Source organism: Ovis aries, chromosome 3 (assembly GCF_016772045.2).
Source record: "Ovis aries strain OAR_USU_Benz2616 breed Rambouillet chromosome 3, ARS-UI_Ramb_v3.0, whole genome shotgun sequence".
NCBI classification, from domain to species: Eukaryota; Metazoa; Chordata; class Mammalia; order Artiodactyla; family Bovidae; genus Ovis; species Ovis aries.
The window spans coordinates 2376713-2398045 of record NC_056056.1 but is presented as its reverse complement, the minus strand read 5'-3'; the positions used below and the strand labels follow the sequence as shown (position 1 = coordinate 2398045).

General features: G+C 60.0%; 1 protein-coding gene across 6 annotated transcripts in view; it reads right to left on the bottom strand.

Moving 5' to 3' along the window:
* SARDH (sarcosine dehydrogenase) overlaps positions 1-21333 on the bottom strand; it is a 58320-nt gene that overhangs the window by 32461 nt on the left and 4526 nt on the right. For all 6 annotated transcript variants that reach the window (XM_042247991.1, XM_042247992.1, XM_042247990.1 and 3 more), the window contains 8 exons: positions 20712-20891; positions 19932-20055; positions 19682-19782; positions 10504-10608; positions 9215-9344; positions 5247-5333; positions 4859-4949; positions 746-887 (listed from right to left, as the gene is read on the bottom strand). In XM_042247991.1, the coding sequence (XP_042103925.1) occupies positions 746-887; positions 4859-4949; positions 5247-5333; positions 9215-9344; positions 10504-10608; positions 19682-19782; positions 19932-20055; positions 20712-20891 (960 nt within the window). The remainder of the gene's footprint in view (positions 1-745; positions 888-4858; positions 4950-5246; positions 5334-9214; positions 9345-10503; positions 10609-19681; positions 19783-19931; positions 20056-20711; positions 20892-21333) is intronic.

Sequence of the window (21333 nt, the reverse complement as noted above, 5' to 3'; positions counted from 1 at the left end):
CAGTGCGGGTCATGAAAGCCCGGGGTCAGGCAGGGGGAACCTGAACCCACGGGGGTCCCAAGACTCCCCCTGGGCCCTCCAGGCCAGGCCGGAGAGCGGGACAGCCCAGGAACCTCTGCTGACTCTGTCCTGGTGGGGTAGCGGGGAGCGTGCGTGGATGCCAGCTGCCTCCGGGGTCCAGGGACTGGTCTCAGAGGAAGGAGGCTCTATCTTCTATAAACGTGACCTGCTCACTGAGCCTGCCACCTGCCTCCCGCTCCACCCATCCAGGGGATGGGCATTCCCTGAGCATCTATCCAGAGTCAGGCTCTGTACCCAGAGACAGGCCCAAGCCCCGCTGGCTGGGTCCTCGCAGGGTGGTTAGCAAAGCGTGCAGCCCCAGACGGGGGCAAGGAAGCGGGGAATGGAGATGGGACGGGAGCGATAGGAGCAGGGAGACGGAGCCTGGGTTGCTGGGGACCTGGCAGAGTGCCGAGGGGCAGGTCCCAGGAAAGGGCACCGGACGATGGGTTTCATCGTATAAGTAGTTTTCCAGAAGGAACGATGGCCCAAGCAGGCTGCTGCCTGGCTCGGCCTCCTGACCTGTGACTGCACACATCTGCCCCCCACGGCTCCTCTGCCTGCTCCAAGCGCGTCACCTCACGTGCCCTGCAGCAGGGGGCCGTGTGCACACTGTCACCCCACACCCTGGACTCCCCGAGAGCACTGCAGCCAGCGCAGAGCAGGCACCATGGGGCTGGGGTACCTCGTGCAGGGGGCCTGTCCGCATGTTGCGTCCGGCCAGTGGCTCGTCGTGGGGGAAGACGACGGAGTAGTTCTTGGCGTAGGCCTCGTGGCTGCGCTCCCGGATCCAGCGGCTGTGGTCTGTGAGCGAGCGGTGGAAGCGCCTGTGGTGGACGCAGAGAGGCGTGTCACCGCCCGGGGACCCTCGTCCTCTCCAAGAGTCCTCCCCCCGGTCCTCGGGCACCCCCAAGCCTTGGGGAGCTCAGCCTCCTTGCCTGCAGCCTCCACAGCCGTCAGGCACAGGGACCACGGGCGCAGGGCCTCAGGCTGGGGTCATGCTGGGGGTGAGCCGTGCCCCTCATCCTACTGGGGAGCCGCCCAGAAGCTCGGACCTTCTGGTGGAAGCTTACATTGGGGTCTTCAGAGTCTGGTCAACAGGTGTGACAGAGCGCCCCTTTCTCCATGGGGCCCCCTTGGCGGAAACAAGGGTGAAGATGAGACCCCCCCCCCAAGAGGCACGGAGGCTTGTCCGGGGACCCTAGCTGTGTCTGAGGACCCCGCACCTAGGGACGCTGTGACCAGGATCCCCGCAGGCTTGTCCCTGGCTGCGGGGGGGGCAACAGGTACAGCCATGTCACCCCCAGGGGTGTCCAGCTCCACCTACGGGCCCTTTGCCATTTCCCACCGAGCTCAGAGGTGCCTCCCCCAGGGCTCAGGCGCCTCCCCAGCCTGCTCATGGGCACGATGGCTGGGCCACCCGACGGGCCTTCTGCCTGGCCTCCTCGGACCGCAGGGCCACCCGAGCCAGACTGGGCACAGCCGCTGGGCTGCCTGCCTCACTGGGCCCCGCTGGGCTGCCTGCCCTGCTGCCCTCTCCGGGCACAGCCCACCCCTTAGCCGCCCAACTCAACACCCCCCCAGCCCCCAGCTTCCCCCCCACCTGCGGGCATCTCGCTTGCCCTCCAGGACCACCGCCCCCCCCCCCGGCTGCGTCCCCACCACACTGCTGTCCTCAGGGACCCCGCCCGGGCCTCGTTGCACCTGCCTGGCTCTCGGTTCGCACGCGGTTCTGCTCTGCGTGGTGCCCCAATCTGGGCGGGGCAGCGGGACCACACTCGTGAGGGTTCTGATGCCAGTTCCATTCACAGTGGCTGCTACCGCGTAAGGGGCTCCCTCCCAGGGCGGGGCTGGGTGCCAGCTGCGAGAACCCCGGGGCTGGTCCTCAGAGCGGCCTTACACGTGTGGCTGCTGGTTTGGCTCCTTGCACGGGACAGGAGACCCACCTGCATTGAGCATGGTCAGCATGAAGGCGGCTCATGGATGGGGGTCTGTGGGGGGGCCCAGGCGTGGCCGGGACCCAGGTGGGGATGGGCTGGGTGGTCCCAGAACGGCCGGATCCTGCCCATCTGAACCAGCCCCGCCGGCCTTCTGCCCACACCTGTGCACGCCAGTGGGTGTCAGGAGCGGGCACTCTGCTGAGCCAGAGCACCAGCAGGGGTCAGCAGGACAAGGGCCCCTCCCCGGGGCCCGCATAGACCAGGCTGCCGTTTCCCACCTGCATACAGGCGGGCAGAGGGGCCTGCAGCCGGGCGCCAGCTCCAGCTGCCCTCCCGACATAAAAGGAGCAACCCCTCCCTTCCTGGCTGCCAGGACCCCAGCGACGTTCCCGCCTAGGCCAGGCCCCGGCCCCAGGGCGGGGACGTGGGAGGGGGCGGGGGGCGGACACATCCCTACCGGGAACCTCAAACGCCTCCGCTGGGAGAGGGGACCCTCGTCCCCATTTCACGGATGGGGAGACCCAGGTCAGAGAGGGGAACTGGCCGAGGGCCGCACAGCTAACGAGGTGGGGCTGGGGTGGCTGAGAACCTGCCTGGGTTTCCAGCGGGGCTGTCACCGCCCCCCGTGAGGCCACCAGGTGGGTGTCCGCCCTGGGAGCCTCCCCCACAGGTGACCCCCAGTCACCTCCATGCCTGAGCCTGCCCTCCATGTGTAACAGGAGGAGGTGACACAGGCCGGGGCTTGGCTCCGACCCCCCGCGTGTCTGAGGACAGGGACCAGCGCAGCCCCCAGCTCCCCGCACAGCGCCCTCTTTCCCTGTCCCGCTGCCCTTGCGGCCTGTCTCCACCCCCGCTGGGCCGGGGAGGCAGAGCCACTCATTAGTGCCGAGAGGCCCCAGGCGCCATGCCGGCAGCTGGCCTGGGGGTGGTGGCCGGCCAGTGTGTGCGTGGGGACAGGCCATGGTGCTGGGTGGGCACCAAGTCCCACGTCAGGGACCGCTCGGGTCGGACATCCTCAGCTGGTCCTCTCCTGGGGCACACTGCCTGGGCCAGGATAGTGGGCGGACCAGACTCCAGCCCCCAACCCCCGAGATTGCACTCCGACCGACCTGTGACCCAAGGCCCCAGCTGGCCAGGGCAGAGGCGGCGGCTCTGTGCATACCCACGAAGGGGCCCCCAAGATGCTCCCACTGATGCCTTGCTTGTGAGAGAAGGCAGGGAGGGAGGGAGGCCCAGAGCCCCTGCGTGGGGAGGGCACGTCTGCCAGCCCGGGAGGCAGGGGGCTGTTTGTGAGGCCCAGGCTGCACCCTGGTCCATCAGATCCCAGGGCGGAGGCCTCACCCCTGAGGGAGGGGAGACGGCAGACAGCCTGCAGGCCTGGAGCTGGGCGGCTGTGGCTCCAGCATTGAGTGACTTCAGGCAAGTCACTTCCCGTGAGGGCTCCTCTGCCCTGCTGTCTATAGCAGGGGGGGCTGGGACTGGCCCATCCCTGAGGCTCTGGGCAGCTTTATCATCTCTGGAATATTCCTCTCTTGGGAGAGCACGTGGGCACAGCCCCAGACTGTCTCCGAGGCAGCAGACCGTGCTGTGCCAGGCACCACGGGAGGGGTGGTCGCAGGGAGGGGATCTCAGAGTATGCCTGCCTGTCTGTGTGTGGGGCAGACACATCCCCGCGGACACAAAGTCCCCATCAGGCCAGGACAGGGCGAGGTAAGCAGAGGAACCGGGGCATGCAGAGCTGAACCAGCGTGATCTCCAGCACCCCCACCTCCAGCCCTGCCAGTTGGGGTCTCTCCAGGGAGCCCGTCTGCCCAGAGCCGTCACAGCGCCATGGGCTGGACCCCCACAGAAGCCTCTCCAAGCCGCTGTCTCCTCTGCCACCCGCAGTGCTCGGCCTGCGGAACTGCCACCTGGGGACCAGAAGCCCGGCCCCACCGACCCTGCCTGGGGGCGTCACTGCTCCAGCTCACAGAGGGCGGTGGGCAGCTCCGACAGCAGCCCCCACACCGGCACTGGCCTCCACTCAGCTTTGAGCAGTGTTTCATGCACAGACCTGATGCTGAGCATTCCGCCTACTCAGACCCGCTCCCTGCTCCCAGCGACATCTGCAGCAAGCACCTCACACCCCCGGTTACAGAGGGACGGGCTTGCACGGGGTCCGCTTTATTCCAGTTGCCCTGTGAGTGAAGCGTGCGGCCAGCGTCTCACTCAGGGCTGCCTGCCTCCCAGACGTGCCCGCATCCCAGCAGTGACCACCCTGGCTCAGCCCCACCCCCGGGCTCAGCCCATCCCTGGAAACTGTAGAGGGCGGTGGATTTGCCAAACCCAGGCACCCTGCAGCAGCGCCCCCACCCCCAGCTGGCTTCTTCCTTCTTTGCTTACTGCCACCTCTTCCAAGAAGCCCTCTGGATTTCAGGGAAGGCTCCTTTCTAAAGAGCCCGGGATATTTACCCCACCTCACCCCATCCTAGCAGCTTCCCTTGTAGCTTAATCAGTAAAGAATCTGCCTGCAATGCAGGAGACCCAGGTTCGATCCCTGGGTCGGGAAGATCCCCTGGAGAAGGAAATGGCCACCCGCTCCAGTATTCCTGCCTGGAGAATCCCATGGACAGAGGAGCCTGGAGGGCTACAGTCCACGGGGTCACAAGAGTTGGACACAGCTTAGTGAGTAAACCATCGCCACCGCTGCCCCACTCTAGGGCAGCCACCGCCCGCCACAGCTTAGTGAGTAAACCATCACCACCGCTGTCCCATTCTAGGGCAGCCACCGCCCGCCACAGCTTAGTGAGTAAACCATCGCCACCGCTGCCCCACTCCAGGGCAGCCACCGCCCGCCCACGGGCCCCGGGGGCGCCTGCCTGATGTCGTAGCCATGCATGTCCTTCTCTGGGCGCCCGTGGACGATCCAGTAAGCCAGCTGCTGCCCGCAGCCACCGCCCAGCATCATTCCTGGCAGAAGCAGAGGGCCGCGGGTCTGCAATCCGCCCCCAGGGCCCTGCACCCCACCTCCGTGCCCCTCCCACCTCTGTGGGCAGCATCAGCCCCTACGCCCCGGAGCTCACCCCTGGGGTGCCACGTGCCTCCTCCTGGCAGGCCTGTCCCGTCTCCACCCCTGTCCCCGCCACAGCCCTCCTAGGCCCACCCCCACCCCAGGAAGGGGCAGCTCTGAGAACTGGAGGAGAGCCCAGCGGGGCCCCTCACTCCCAGGATGGCAGGAGTCAGGGAGGCCCCACTGCCCGCACTCACCTGCGCTGTTGAAGCCGCAGCCCAGGAAGAACCCGCGGAGCTCGGGCGCCTCCCCCATCAGGGGCTTGTGGTCCGGGGTGAATGACTCTGAAAGGGAGGCGGGAGCCTGAGGGTCCCTCCCGGCCACAGGCTCCTGGGTGGGGTCTCCCAAGAGGGCAATAACTGAGGCAGGGGTGGGCAGCTCAAGGCCGCTTCCTCCCTGATCGCTCCCGCTACGTTCCGCTGAGGTCCTCAGCACTGATGACCTGAACTGGGCTCTGCCTCGTGGGGCCCTGGTGTGTCTCGTGACTTTCTGCTGGTGGGGGGCTTCTCCCTGAGTCCCCGGCACAGCACGTGGCTTCCCATCACCGTGCCACCTTCCCGCTGTGTCACTGCCGGGCGTTCCTGCCCGTTGGACCACGGGCAGCTCAAGGGCAGGTTTGCTCACTGCCGTATCTCAAGGCACAGGGTCCAGCAAACAGTCGGGGCTTGATACATGCTCATTCAGTGAATGAAGGGTTGTAAGCTCTTCAGGAGAGGGGACCAAGCCTCTGGCTCTGTCTGCCGCCAGCGTGCTGGGGACAGAGGCTAGGACGGGTGGAGAGGAACGCTCGAGCATGATTAAAAGGGGCTTCCCTGGCGGCTGAGACGGTAAAGAATCCACCTGCAACACGGGAGGCCCAGGTTCAGTCCTTGGGCTGGGAAGATCTCCTGGAGAAGGGAGTGACGACCCACTGCAGTATTCTTGCTGCTGCCCACTCTGGTATGGTGATAAAGAGCTGCACTTGGCAGCCACAGTCCTGGGTTCGTACCCTGCTTTACTGGTTCCCGGCTGTGTGACCTTGGCTCTGAGAGCCTTGGACCCTCATCTGTGACAGGGATCACGGTCCCGATGACCGCGGACTTCACAGGGCTGTGAGTTACTCGATCACTAATATTTGCAGCCCACCCGCCTGTGCCCAGAACTCGGCCGTGGCAGGCGACTGAACAAGCCCCAACCCTCGGGGAGCTGCCAGGAGAATGAGAGGGACAGAGAGCCAAAGCGTGAGGAAGCAAAAAAGAGGGTGTCTGAGGGGAAAAAGCGCTATTGATAAGGGGTCTGGAGTGACTGGAGGGCGGGCCGCTCCTGACCGCCGTGCCGGCGCCATCAGAGCCCGGGTCACAGAGGAGGATGCCGCCCGGCCGGTCAGGGCCCCGGGCTCCCCGCGGGGTCCTAAGCTCTGTGTGCGCTGGTCACAAGCGCTGTCCTCCTCCCTGCCGGTGACCAGCCGGGCCTGGTCTCTGACCCTCAGCATCTGAGCTGGAGGAGGCCGCCAGCCCCAGGGAACCTGGGAATGCTTCCAAACAGCCGCAGGGCAGGGTGGAAGAGGCAGGGCGGAGCGAAGGGCAGGGCCCCCGGTGAGGGCCTTGGAGGCCACAGTGAGCCTGGCAGGCCTCCAGTGGGGGCGTCAGGGGGGCCCTGGGTCCTATCCGGGGGCCTGTGTGCAGGTCAGGCTGCAAGAGGCAAGTGGAGGAGGGCAGGAGGGTGTCTGGTGAGGCCGGGGCGGCTCCCGAGATGGTTGTGTTTGGGGATGACCTGATGAGCATTCCGGGAGTGCTGGAAATGTTTCCAGAATGTTCTGAACAGTCTTCACAGAAAGCTAGCAGGAGGGAAGTTTGGGGGTCAAGGGTCACCTGGATGTTTAACAAATGACTCAAGAGGATGCCGGATGCCTGGGACAGGGGCCCCAAAACTTGCCTCTGATCTCCCAACCTTAGAACGAGAGGCCTGCGGGCCTCCCGCTTCCTGAAGTCAAGGGTCCTGGGACTTCCCTCTTCTGTCCCAGAGGCCAAGGGCCGTTGACCGGCCAGCAGAAAGGCCTGTGTCCCCAGAGAACCTTCCTCACGCTGGGAAACCAGCCTCCAGGGGTCCTGACAGGCACATTCTCCCAGTGTGGCTTCTCAGGTCGATGACCCGCAGTCCCGTTAGAGCCAGGATGCTCCCTGGGATTGTCTCGGGCCTGGCAATATTCTTGCCTGGAAAATTCCATGGATGGAGGAACCTCATGGGCTACAGTCCACGGGGTCACAAAGAGTCGGACACGACTGAGCAACTTCGCTTTCGCCTTGGCTTTCTCCCTGCCAGCCCCACCAGGCCCGGGAAGCCCTGGGGCTGTGAGTCCTCTGCCTGAGCCCCACATCCTGTGCCCCGAACCCCCTGGGTTGGCCAGGGGGACCCCAGCTACCTCTTCTGGGAAAGCTGCCCACTCACCTTTGCTCCTTCATGAGCCGAACAAATTGAAGCAGCCACGGCTGGCGGCTGTCTGGACCCCGTGTGCTCGGAGCCCGGGAGGGCCGGGCACCCTGGCAGGCCGCAGGCTGGGTGTCGGGACCCCTCCCCTCCCTCCCCTGGCCTGGCCTGCCCCTCCCTCCTTGCTCAGCCCGCAGGGATGACTTTGCCCGCAGGCCTGCAGCTCACATGTGGCCTCCCCTCCTCACTCGGCCTGCCACCCATTTCACAGACGAGGACACCAAGGCTCAAGGAACGCAGAGCTTCAGACCCAGAGTTTCCTCTCTGGGCAACTGTCTTTCTGGCCCTCTCTCCACTGCTAGGTGGGCACATGCTCCCCGCTTCTTGCCTTTGCTGAGGATTAAGGGGCCCCTCCGTGCGGGAAGGAAGGGCACACCGCCGTGATTCTGCTGGAGCCAGGATGGGGCGGCATGTCTGTGCCTGCAGGCCCGCTCCCCCACCCAGAACCCTGGCCCCAAAGCCTCACATGGCACCCTCTGGATGGCCCATCCTGTACCCACCAGCTTTGAGAGCCTGCCTCTGGCCCAGACAAGGCGCCAGTGATATCTCAGAGGCCATTGCGAGCCCTGGCCTGAGAGGTCTGGGCCTCAGGGCTGGCTTGGGCCCCTCTTCTGTCCAGAGGCCACCCTCTCTCTGCCAGGACCACAGGCCGGCCACCTCATCCCCCACCCCTGCCTCCACGCCCTCACCCTGGAACACACCTTCTCCCCTGCACAGAGCCCACCGCCTTGGGTTCCCACCACAGAGGCTCCATCTAGCCTCCAACACAGGAGCTCCCTACCAGCCTGCTGGGCTCCAGGCACTCAGGTCTCAGAAGGAGCTGAGTGGACACCGTGGAGCCGCTTCACACCAAGGCCCGCCTCTGGGGCCCTGGGCTCGGATCTTACTCTGGAATCTTCTCCGTTTGCACACAGCCTTTGAGACTCAGCTCAGATGGCTCGCTTGGCGTGCGTGGGTCTCCCCCCACCCTGGGGTCCCTGAACTCCCTGGGCCACCCTCGGATGACCCTGCCCCAGGCCCAGTCACGGAGCGGTCCCCTCTCCCCGCTGCATTCTGAGTGACCCTCGTCACAACACTTTGAACGTCTGCGGTGTAGCCTGGCTGGCTGGCCCTCCCACAGCAAGTGAGTGGTCTTGGCCCCAGTCTGCCCTGGCCTGGGGTCTGACCCGGCCGCCCAGCGGGCAGGGTCGGGGCCTGCACCCTGCACACCCGAGACGGGCACTCAGAAGCTGAGCCGCTTGGTTCACGCCGTTTTGCTCCAGCCTCCTGCGGTCCAGCTCTCCTGGGGACCGGAGGGGAGGCCCCAGGTGGGGCCTTTCCACGCTGGGAGGGAGTGTGGCCAGGGGGCAGAGGGGCGAGGCTGACCCAGGGGGCCCGCAGCCCTGAGTGAACAGCATCGGGAGTGAGCTTGGCCCTTGCTCCCCTGACTCAGCCTCACTGGGTGCTGGGAGGGGCTCACCCCACCTCACCGCTGAGAGCACCGGGTTCCAGCAGGGACTGAGCCCAGGCGGGGCCCCCGGAGGGCTCACGCGAGGGTGGGCGGGCAGAGGCCTGGCTGGGCCCCGGGGGCAGGCTTACATCTGCTACCTGCAGGGAGGAGGCCGCACAGCGCTGCCCGCCCAGGACGGAGGGCCGGCCGGCCATGCTCTGGGGGCGGCCAGCTCCCACCCCACCGTCAGCTCCGGGCCTCCCCACTCACCGGGGCCGCAGACCGTGGACTTAATCCCGGTTTTCTCCAGCACAGGGACCCGGTTGATGGCACCTTCAATGTGCTGGGTGAACACATCCCAGTCCAGGTCGAAGAGGCCGAAGGCAAAGTCGTCTGACACCTGGGGACATGGGGGGAAGCTGCCCTGTGCCGGCCGCCGCCTGGAGCCCGGCCCCATCAGGTGGCGACGGTCTAGACGGTCCCGTTTGTCTCCCTCCACCCCTCCACCCCCTAGAGGCCCTGTCTGCTCCCCTCCTGCCTGGACCCAGGCCCCCCTGCTCTGCCCTGGAATGGCCTCCTGCTCGTTGCCCCCCTTCAACCCATTTGCCCAAGTCAGATCAGGCCCTTTCTTGCTCTCGAGCCCCCCAAGACTCCCTGTAACTCTGTGTCTCATAAAACCCTACACAAGCAGGCCCTGCCCATGTCCACCATGGACCCACAGCCAAGCTGACCTTCCTTCGGTTCTTCGAGGAAAGCAAGCTCAGTCTGACCGCAGGGCCCTCACCTCCACGGGCGGGCTGCTGCCCACCCCCCCTCTGCAGGGTCCACTCAGATGTCAGCCCCCCATCCAGCCCTGCCTGACCGCGGTCTGAAGGGTATTCTTCCACGCCAGTCTCACTAGGCTTACCCTCAGCCTGTTAACTTCACTCAGGGTTCAGATCACCATCCCAAATTATGTGACTTCTTTGTTTATTTATTGTGGGTCTCCCCACCAGAATACAGGCCTCTGGGCACAGAGACTTTTATCTTGGTCTTCCTCTTTCTCCCCAAAGTAAAACAGTATCTGGCTGAAAGGAGTCATTTTAGTGTTCAGTTTGAAGGCTAAGCATGTGAATACGGGAGCTGGGGTGGCCCATATGTGGTTGAAGTGGCTGAGGGTGCTGAGGGGGGCGCTGGGCCCGCATGAACCCCAGAGGCTGCCGGGAGAGCAGCCAGGCCGGAGGGAGGCACAGCTAGAGCCCCGGTGGGAGGGGAGGGCCAGGGGCCGTTTGCTGACAGGCGGGGGGCTTACTTGCCTTCATCATCTGCTAGAGTCCCCACTGTGGAGTTTTCAGCCTCTGACTACTGCTGCTCTGAGGCCAGCCCTCCGCCGGCCCCGGGTCTGTATCTGCCTGCGTGCCAGGTTCTTAAGGGCTGGAGAAATATGGGTTCGACCCCATAGGATCAGGGACCTGCCACTTCCCAGGTTGGGGGAGAGCTCCAGGACAGGGGTCTCTGGAAAAGGGCGTCTCAGCTCTGAAACGCAGCCCCACGCCCCGCCTCGAGCCTTGGTGTCTCACCTCCTCCCAGAAGATGGGGTTGGTCTCATAGCCGCCCACAGACAAGGCGTCCCCCTGCAGGCGGAGGTAGACGGAGGCATCGTGGTCGCGAACGTTGGGCATGTTCTAGAGGGCAGAGCACAGAGGCCTCGGGGTCAGCGGGGCAGAGCGGTGGGCCAGCACCTCCACCAGGGGTCACAGACCCTGCGGGGCCCACGGTGTTCCCTCCTCATTGTAGGACCCTGAGGACACGGTGGACCTGGGGCCTCGGTTACACAGTGGACAGAGCCCCCCGCTCACACCCCGTAAGATGGCAGCAGAGATGTGGGGAGGAGCGGGGAGCTCAAAGGTAAAACCACAGAGAGCACAGGCAGGAGAGCTCCACCAGCCCAGGGGGGCCGAGTGGGCGGGGGGCCGAGTGGGCAGGGGGCGTGCCTCAGCTGGGGCTGGGGGCGGGGAAAGAGCTTCCCAGCCTGCCTACTCCCTCCAGTCTGCAGAGGCCCAGCCTGTAGGTGGTGGCCAAGCACGTGTGTGTAAGTGTGTACATGTGTGCACGTGTGTGCATGTGGGCATGTGCACGTGTGTGCATGCGTGTGTGTGTGAACATGCACGTGAGTGAGTGTGAGAGAGAGTGTGTATGTGTGTGAACAGAAGGTTGGACTAGGGTCTCCTCTGTTCAGATGCCATGCCCTCCAGACCTGAGCCCCACCCCACAGGTGCCCGGACGTGTCTCCGGTGAAAAGGGTCCCAGAGACCCCAGGCTCCAGGGAGGTGAGGAGTGGGCTGCCGTCCCCCCTCGACAACAGACTGGAGATTCTTTTGGAGACACTGACACCAAGTCCGTCATCAAAGAGAAGAGCGTTTGACGGAAGGGCTGGATAAGGCCAAGAACATCTTCCAGGTCTTAGGCTAAAACACACGAAGGCGCGGGAATCAGGAATGGGGAAAAAGTAAGAAAATTAGAAAGTCAGTCCTGAAGGTCTGACATCCACCTTACAGGGGCTCCAGGAAGAGAAAACATAGAGACTGGAGTCATGGGAAAGTCAAAACAAACAAAAAAAAAGAAAGTCAAAACAAAAAGCCAAGATGGCTTCTCAGATTGAAAATTGTGAATCTCAGTCCTGAAGGGCCCGCGAGTGCCCACCAAGCCCTGTGACTGGACCAGGCCTGCACAGAGGCCGTGCTGGAATAGACCATCCGGACATAAGTGAACAGGTGGGTCCTCAATAAAGAAACAGCAGAGCCCTGGAGGCTGGAAGACCCGGGGCAAAGTCCAGCAAATTCTGAAGTCGACTTTAAAGGCAGACTTCCTCATCAATTGACTGTAAGAAAGAATAAAGATTTTTTTTTACCGTTCATGTACACAGAAACATTTATATCCCCAAGTACCCTTCTCAGTAAGTGGCCAGAGAGCGTGCCGTGGACCCAGAACAGCAGATACGAACAGAAGATGGGTGAGGAGGGTACCAGGGTGACCACGGAGCAGACGCTGATGGAGAAGATCAGAACGAAGAGCCCTTCAGGGAGGGGAGTGCTGTTGGAGACTTTCCATGATCTCTCTGCCCTATATGAATATGCAGAAAATATGACTGTTTGACAGATCTCCTGAGACATCTGCGCGGGGGGCGGGGGGAGGACTGCAACAGTTATGAATATAGATGAAAATATCCATCTATATGGATGAGATGGTTGGGTGGCATCACTGATTCAATGGACATGAGTCTGAGCAAACTCTGGGAGACAGTGGAGGACAGGGAAGCCTGGTTTGCTGCAGTCCCTGGGGTCGCAGAGAGTCAGACAGGATTCAGCAACTAAACAACAACAAGCCTTCACAAAATACTAGGAACCTGAATCCAGCAACATATAGAAAAGACTATATACCATGGCCAAATGGGATTTATTTCAGGGATGCAAAGTCGGTTTAACATCTGACAATCAATCTAGGTAATATACCATTATCAATAAAGGATGAAAAACACTAATTTATTTCAATAGATGCAGAAAAAGTATTTGACAGATAAAAACACTTTCATCATAAAAAGTTAATATTTAGGAACAAAGAGAACTTCCTGATAAAGGATATCAAAGAAACAGAATAGCAAGGAGAGATAAGAAAGCCTTCTTCAGCAATCAATGCAAAGAAATAGAGGAAAAGAACAGAATGGGAAAGACTAGAGATCTCTTCAAGAAAATTAGAGATACCAAGGGAACATTTCATGCAAAGATGGGCTTGATAAAGGACAGAAATGGTATGGACCTAACAGAAGCAGAAGATATTAAGAAGAGGTGGCAAGAATACACAGAACTGTACAAAAAGATCGTCATGACCCAGGTAATCACGATGGCGTGATCACTCAACTAGAGCCAGACATCCTGGAATGTGAAGTCAGTGGGCCTTAGGAAGCATCACTATGAACAAAGCTAGTGGAGGTGATGGAATTCTAGTTGAGCTATTTCAAATCCTGAAAGATGATGCTGTGAAAGTGCTGCACTCAATATGCCAGCAAATTTGGAAAACTCAGCGGTGGCCACAGGACTGGAAAAGGTCAGTTTTCATTCCAATCCCAAAGAAAGGCAATGCCAAAGAATGCTCAAACTACCGCACAATTGCACTCATCTCACACGCTAGCAAAGTCATGCTCAAAATTCTCCAAACCAGGCTTCAACAGTACGTGAACTGTGAACTTCCAGATGTTCAAGCTGGATTTAGAAAAGGCAGAGGAACCAGAGATCTAATTGCTAACATCTACTAGATCATTGAAAAAGCAAGCGAGTTCCAGAAAACATCTATTTCTGTTTTATTGACTATGCCAAAGCCTTTGACTGTGTGGATCACAGCAAACTGTGGAAAATTCTGAAAGAGATGGGAATACCAGACCACCTGACCTACCTCCTGAGAAATCTCTATACAGGTCAAGAAGCAACAGTTAGAACCGGACATGGAACAACAGACTGGTTCCAAATTGGGAAAGGAGTACGTCAAGGCTGTATATTGTCACCCTGCTTATTTAACTTCTATGCAGAGTACATCATGAGAAATGCTGGACTAGATGAAGCACAAGCTAGAATTAAGATTGCTGGGAGAAATATCAATAAGCTCAGATATGCAGATGACACCACCCTTATGGCAGAAAATGAAGAGGAACTAAAGAGCCTCTTGATGAAGTGAAAGAGGAGAGTGAAAGAGTTGGCTTAAAGCTCAACATTCAGAAAACGAAGATCATGGCATCTGGTCCCATCACTTCACGGCAAATAGAAGGGGAAACATTGAAAACAGTGAGAGACTTTATTTATTTATTTGGTCTCCAAAATCACTGCAGATGGTGACTGCAGCCATGAAATTAAAAAATGCTTGCTCCTTGGAAGAAAAGATATGACCAACCTAGATAGCATATTAAAAAGCAGAGACATTACTTTGCCAACAAAGGTCTGTCTAGTCAAGGCTATGGTTTTTCCAGTGGTCATGTATGCATGTGAGAGCTGGACTATAAAGAAGGCTGAGCACCAAAGAATTGATGGTTTTGAGCTGTGGTGTTGGAGAAGACTCTTGAGAGTCCCTTGGACTGCAGGGAAATCCAACCAGTCCATCCTAAAGATCAGTCCTGGCTGTTCATTGGAAGGACTGATGCTGAAGCCGAAACTCCAATACTTTGGCCACCTGATGGGAAGAGTCAACTCATCGGAAAAGACTCTGATGCTGGGAAAGATAGAGGGCAGGCAAAGAGGACCGCAGAAGATGAGACAGTTAGATGGCATCACCGACTCAGTAAACACGAATTTGAGCAAACTCTGGAAGATAGTGGAGGACAGAGGAGCCTGGTGTGCTGCAGTTCATGGGATCGCAAAGAGTCGGACACGACTTAGCGACTGAACAGCAACGTAGCTGATTTGCTTTGCTGTACAGCAGAGACTCACTATGCTGTAAAGCAGCTGTGTGTCAGTCACTCAGTCAAGTCTGACTCTGTGAAAACCCTGGACTGCAGCCCCCCAGGCTCCTCTGTCCATGGAAATCGCCTGGTGAGAACACTGGAGACGGCTGCCATTCCCTTCTCCAGGGGATCTTCCCAACCCAGGGATAGAACCTGGGTCTCCTGCATTGCAGGCAGATTCTCTACTATTTGAGCCACCAGGGAAGCGCAAAGCAACTATACTCCAAAAAATTTAATTAAAAAATGAATTTAAGAAAGAAGTGTGAAACTGTGCTGTAAAAATTAGAAACAATTTAATAAAAAGACAATCCAGGGGCTTCCCTGGGGGCCCAGCGGTTACGCCTCCATTCCTCCGATGCAGGGGGAACAGGACTGATCCCACTTTCCATGCAGCCGAAAAAGTTTAAATTTTTTAATTAAAAAAGACAATCCAGTGAACAACGAGCAAAGTGTGTTAATAGTGGTTTTTCCCCCCAAAACAAACATTATGCCAATAATCATGAAAAGATGCTCAGTATCATTAGTCATTAGGGAAACACAACTCAAAACTACAAGATACCACTTTACACCCACAACGATGGCTAGAAAGAGTAAGATGGACAGCAGCAAAGATCGCTGACAAGGTGGAGAAGTCAGAACCCGCACACACTGAGGCTGAGAACGCAAAACGGCGCAGCTTCCTTGGAAAATAGCCTGAGAGTCGAAAAGCTGAACACAGAGTCAGCAACGCTCCCCTGGAACCCAGCAATTCCACTTCAAGGTGTCCACCAAAGGAGAGGGGGACACATGTCCACACAAATCTTGTACATGAGTGTTCACAGGCGCATAATCCATAGTGGCCGAAAAGTGAAAACACCCCAAACGGCCATCAGCAGATGAAAACAGAACTACATCGCGGTTACAAGAGCGTACGATTCAGCCCCAGAAAGAAACGAAATTCTGATACACGAACCTTGACAACGTCAAGCAGAGTGAAAGAAGCCAGACGTAAAGGCCGCGAATCACGTGATTCCATTTCATTCAACGTCCAAAACAGGAAAGCCCATAGAGAGAGAAATCAGATTAGTGACTACCTAAGCTAAGGGTGGCATGGGACGTGGGGGCTGATCATGTGAACGGGGCTGTAGGGACAAAGATAATGTTAGACAGATATGGATGGCAGCTAGATGATAGGTACAGATGATCAATAATAGATGGATGGGTGGGTGACAGACATATGATAGATGGGTTCAGTTCAGTTCAGTTCAGTCACTCAGTCGCGTCCGACTCTTTGCGACCCCATGGACTGTAGCCCGCCAGGCTTCTCTGCCCTTGGGATTTCCCAGGCAAGAATACTGGAGCGGGGTGCCATTTCCTGCTCCAGGGGATCTTCCCAACCCAGGGATCGAACCTGCATCCCCTGCGTCTCCTGCATTGGCAGGCAGATTCTTTACCCTTGAGCCACGTAGATAGGGAGAATTGGTGACAGCTACATGGGAAACTGAACCGCTGGAAACACACACTTATTAATAGCAACTCCAGGAAACACAAGAAGCTGGACTCTGCTTGCTCAGGAGTTCACGATGTTTTCACTGCCATCAGACTGCAAATACTGAGTACTGATTTAACCAACAAGTGAATGACCAAAAATTAAGACCATCTCCGAAAGCGAGCGGGAGTGAGGACGGGAGTGAGGAGAGGCTCACTTCCCCTGCAGGCCCCAGGCACTGAGCTGGCTCTCAGCACCCCCGACCCTGGAGATGGACTCCTCAGGTGTGAGCCCTCCACCCCATCTTTGAGGACACGCAGCGACCAAAAGGGACCACCCGGCAGGGGCCCTGCCTCCTCCTCCTGTCTGCGGGCCGCCTGGCTCCTCTGAGCACGGCGACAAGGACGTCTGCGCTGAGGAGCTGCCGTCAGGGGCTGCAGGGGGAGCTCTTCAGAACCGGTGATCTCATTACCTCTGTTGTCCCTACTACCCAAAAAACAAAACACACGAAATGCTGGGGCTCCACAGAGCAGGACAGTGGGGACACCTGGTGGTCAGGACAGCCCCTGCATCTGTCCAGCAGGATCAGTGTCCCTCCCTCCCGGCCTTGCAAGGCCCCAGCTGCCACAGAGAGCCCAGCACGGGCTCAGCTCAGCCCAAGGCGTCCACGGGGTACCCTCGCTGCCCCCTCCATCCGGAAGCCCACCCTATAGGTGCGACCCCAGTGCCCCTGGGGTCACACTCCTGATCCCAGCCCGCCCTCTTCCATCCGCTGCTCCTGGCCTCACCCTCATTCAGATCCCACCAGCTGCTTCCTCCAGGGAGCCCATCGGATGGCTCCAGGCTTCCCAGTTCTCTGAGGCACTTGCTGCCTGGACCGTCCGATGTCCTCTGTCAGTCACGGCAGTCCTCACCGCGATGTGCCAGGCACTGCGCTCAGCCCTAGCCCACCACTTGGTTCCTCTCTCAGCACAGCCCTAAACAGTTTTAAACCCATTTTGCAGAAGAGGAAACTGAGGCTCTGGCGGCACCTCGGCTCACCTGGCTGGCTAATGGAGGGGGTCGGGATGCAGACCCCGAGCTTGGGCCTTTTCCCACGGCTCCACCGCAGCAGAGCAGTAGGTGGAAGGCAGTGGGGACGCCAGACCATCACATGGCATCTGGGCCACCGTGTTTGATGGACGCAGAGACCAGATCCAGAGAGGTCCCTGGATGAGGTCACAGAGGAGCTGAGGACAGCATTCGGCTAGGACCCAGAATGGCACAGCTTCTTAGAATTGGGGTCCCTGGGGCAGCCCAGCTCCCTGGTCCCCCAGGAAGAAAGGAGAAGGGCATGTGGTCCAGGGGGCTGAACCCTGAGCCCTCACCAGAAGCCTGGGGTGTCCAGGCCCCCAACACTGTGAAGCCCAGACTTGGGCAATTGGCCCCTCACAATACAAGACTGTCCACTGTCAGGGAGTCTCCTGACCATCCATAAACAAGTCCAGGTGTCAGGGACCTCCCAGCATGAGCCCCAGAGCCTGATTACAGGAGCTGCCTTGGCCTAAGCGAGCTTGTTCTCTGACTCACCAAGGGGTCAGACCATGTGGGAGGTCAGGGTCAGGGGCCCATTCCTCCAGATTCAGGCTGCCCAGGTGTGACCTCAGGAGAGCCTGGCCTCCCAGACTCCCCACGTGGAGGGAAGCATGGGGAAGTTGGCCCCTAGCCCCGAATCTCCTCTTTTCTCCTACAAAGAGTCTAAGAGTTTCTGGGGCTGGTGGCCCTTCCCTGGGGTGGAGCGTGGGGTTCCCAGAGGCACACAAGTCTCTGGGAGATGGTAGTGTTTGCAAGTAACATGAATAAACCCAGTGTGGTGCTGATCTTAAAATTTCAGGGAGGGTCCACACTGCCCTGCTTCTCCCTGAAGCTGCCTCAAAGCCAGACATCATGTGCGGAGAGGCTGAGGCTCCGTCCCGGGCTCCGTGGATGCCCTGTGACCCTCCTCCTCCCCACCAGGATACGGCCCTCCTCTGCCCAGACCCGTCCCCAGCTCTAGCCCAGCCCCCATCCACAGATTCCCTGTTGGTTCAGTTAGTAAAGAATCCGCCTGCAATGCAGGAGACCCTGGTTCAGTTCCCAGGTCAGGAAGGTCTGCTGGAGAAGGGAAAGGGTACCCACTCCAGGATCCTGGCCTGGGTCGCTGCAAGTCAGACGAGGCTGAGCGACTTTCGCTTTACTGTCCCTTCTACAGTCCAGAGCGGTCAGAAGGTGACCCCTGGCGGCCACCGGAGATATTTCCCTCGGAACCAGGGCCCGGGGCTCGTCCCATTGACACTGCCTCTTTCCCCAACGCCTCACCGTGCGTGGCACACCGCAGCCCTCAGGAGGAATGTGCTGGATCACATCAAGCCCATCCCTGAGTACGGGAACTTGGTGTCGGGAGAAGGGGGTGGGAGAGGGTAGAGGCTTCAGTCCCGCCCCAGCTGCCCGCCCCCTTCACCACGGGGCCCACCCAGCGGCCAGCCTGGTGAGCCGACGGAAGCCAGGCTAGTTCCAGGGCAGGGGCGAGCCTCCCGGGACCCTCCCTGCTGGGGCCTGGCCCCAATCAAGGTCAGCCCCGTCTCTTACCCACACCCGCGTGCCAAGGCCCGCCTCGGAACCGCCTGCTCCTCCCCAGCTGCCGTGCCCTGCGCCCTCCCCTCTTCCCTTATCTCCCCTCTGCCTTCCCTTAGATGTCTCAGGAGACCCTTCGGACGTGGTCTCTGCCAGGGCACTGCCCTGGTCCACAGGCTGTGGGTCCCTGGAGCCCCAGTGCTTGCCAGCCCGTTTTAAAATAAATGTCTATTTACTTGTTCGTAACCTCCCATTGCCAGCTCACCTGGGCAAGAACTAGGTTCTTATCTCTGTCACAGCCCCAGCTTCTAGAACAGGGCCTGGAGCACAGAGCTTACCCAGTCAATGTTTGACGGAGAGGGCGGGGAGGGTGGGTTGGTTATACGTGTGAATAAATGGACAGATGATGGAGGAAGGGGTCGGGGAGTGGCAGACGGGTGGGTACGGGGGAGGAAGGGTGGGCAGGTGAATGGGTGGATGAGCAGGTCCATCAGCGAACGGGGGGACGGACGGACAGGACAGGTGGATGGCGGGCTAGAGGGAGGGAGGGATGGAAGGAGGGATGAGCAGATGCAGGGAGGCAAGATGGACAGAGAGGAAGTGAGTGCAGGAAAGACGGGTGGGCGGAGGGAGAGACGGGCGCGGGCGCAGAGGGACACGCGAGCAAAGGGATGGAGGTGTGAGGGGACGGGAGAGGTGCGTGGAGGGAAAGAGGCGTGGGTGACGACAGGGCGACAGGAAGCTCCCAGGATGGGAGAGGGCCCACAGCTCTCCCCGGCCCCTGCCCGCCCCCCTGGCAGGGGGGTCTCCAGGGCTGCCCGGGAGGGTCCCAGGGCTGTGGGCCACTGTCCTCTGAGACTGGCACCCACAGCATATTTGGGGACCTGCGAACATTCAGGGGTTCCCAGGAACACCAGGGGGATGGGACACAGCCAACGTCAGGCTGGCCGCACCAAGTGTGATAGGCTTGGCATCAGTGAGGAGCCGTGCCACGAAGGCAAAGGAGGGGGTGGGGCCCTCAGCTTACAGCTGCGCCACTTCCTCATCCTCATGCCACCCAGGGCGTCCAGTCACGAGAAGGCCCATTTTACAGATAGGGCCACTGACACTCAGCGTGGCGACCTGCGTGTGTGGGGTCAGAGCCAGGCCCGTGGGCCACCACGAGCCAGTCTCCTGCAGCCTGATGCGGGCCCGGGGGCCAGCTACTCACCTGGATCCCCTCAATGCGCTCGGTGACGACGTAAGCGTGGCGCATGGCCACCAGCGGGACCTTGACGCCAGCCATCCGGCCCACAGCGTGCGCCCACACCCCTGCGGGCAGAGCACAGGCGGCTGAGCCCTGCCGGCATCTGGCAGGGGCCGCCAGCCAGGGGGGCACTGGGCGCCCCCACCCCTAAGCAAGGCCAGCTTTGGGAACAGTCAGGGTGGCCACTCGGGAGGCAGGAGAAACGCCTTCCCACCTGCACAATTGACCACACACGGAGTCTGGATGGAACCGTGTTCTGTCTCCACGGCTGCGACCCGCCGCACCCCAAAATCGTCCGTCCGCACACGGATCCCGGTCACTGGGCAGTTCTCGATGACCTGGGAGTGAGAGGAGCTGCTTTCCAAGCCACGCCAGCTCTCGGAGGGCTGGCCGCCCACCCAGCCCGGTCGGGACCCGGGACCCCTGCTTCTGCTCGGGCAGGCTTCATGCAGCCCCATCGGGGACATGGGGCTGACCACAGGGCGGGAACCGGCTCCGTGCTCCTTGATGTGGAGAACCTGTCCCCCTAAACAGAGACTTTAAAGAGAAAAAGGAGGGCTCAAGGGACTGGCAGATGCTGCAGTTCAAAGGTCGCGTGAAGGTCAGTGCAGCTTGGTTCACTTCTCCAGAGAAATATACTCGCGGTAACACTAAAGTGTCAACACTGGGGGCCTCTGGGTGACTCTTTTCTTTCTTCAGCTTTCTCCATGTCTTCTTCCTTGATTATTTGTCTTTTCTAATTTTTCCTACAACTACATGTGGACTCAAGTCAAAAGGAGAAGAGATTTGTGGCAGGTTTGCTATCCCAGCAGGGTGGGGCCTCTGGGGAGAGTGGACATCATGGACAGACCGAAGCGGCTGGCTAGCCTGGGCAGGAGCGGGTCAGGGGCTCGGGTCCCCGCTGGCCCGTGGTCTCAGCGCAGAGGGAGCTCATGTTCCTGGGCAGGAGGGCCAGGCTCAGAGCGGGGGGCCCAGGGCCGGGAGACGGTCGTACCTGCGCCCCCCGCGCGGTGGCGGCCCGGGCGAGGCTGGTGCAGGTGCCGGCGGGGTCCATGGTACCGTCGTGGGGCACGTACAGGGTCCCGTAGAGGTCCTCCACGTTCATCAGCGGATACAAAGCCTTGGTTTCCCCGGGGCTCAGCACGTGGGACTCGATGCCGTAGACCTTGCCCAACTAGGGGAACGCAGAGGAAAGTGAGCCTGGGGATGGGGCAGATCCTTCCAGCCACTCGCCTCCCTGTCTGGGCCTCCAAGGGTCAGTTTTGACCCTGGCACCCCCAGGAACTGTGAGCCATGCCTGGGGAAGCTCCTGTCCCCTGGGCCAGCTCCGAGGAAGAGTGAGGAACCTGTGCAGTGCTCAGAAGCAGTCTCTGGGGCCCGGGCACATAAGGACTTGCTATGTAAAATAAATAAAATAATCCCCACAGGTCTGATATCTGGAGCTTGAACCAGGTGTGTTGGTCAGACTGACTCCCCAGAGACCAGCAGGTCCTCTGTCCCAGGAGCCAACTGCGTGACAGACCACACCCCTGACGCATTTCATTGGTCAACGGGCAGCCAATCAAGTGTCCGCAGGCATCCGCCCATCAGGACCTGCCCAACCAGAGATGTGCTCA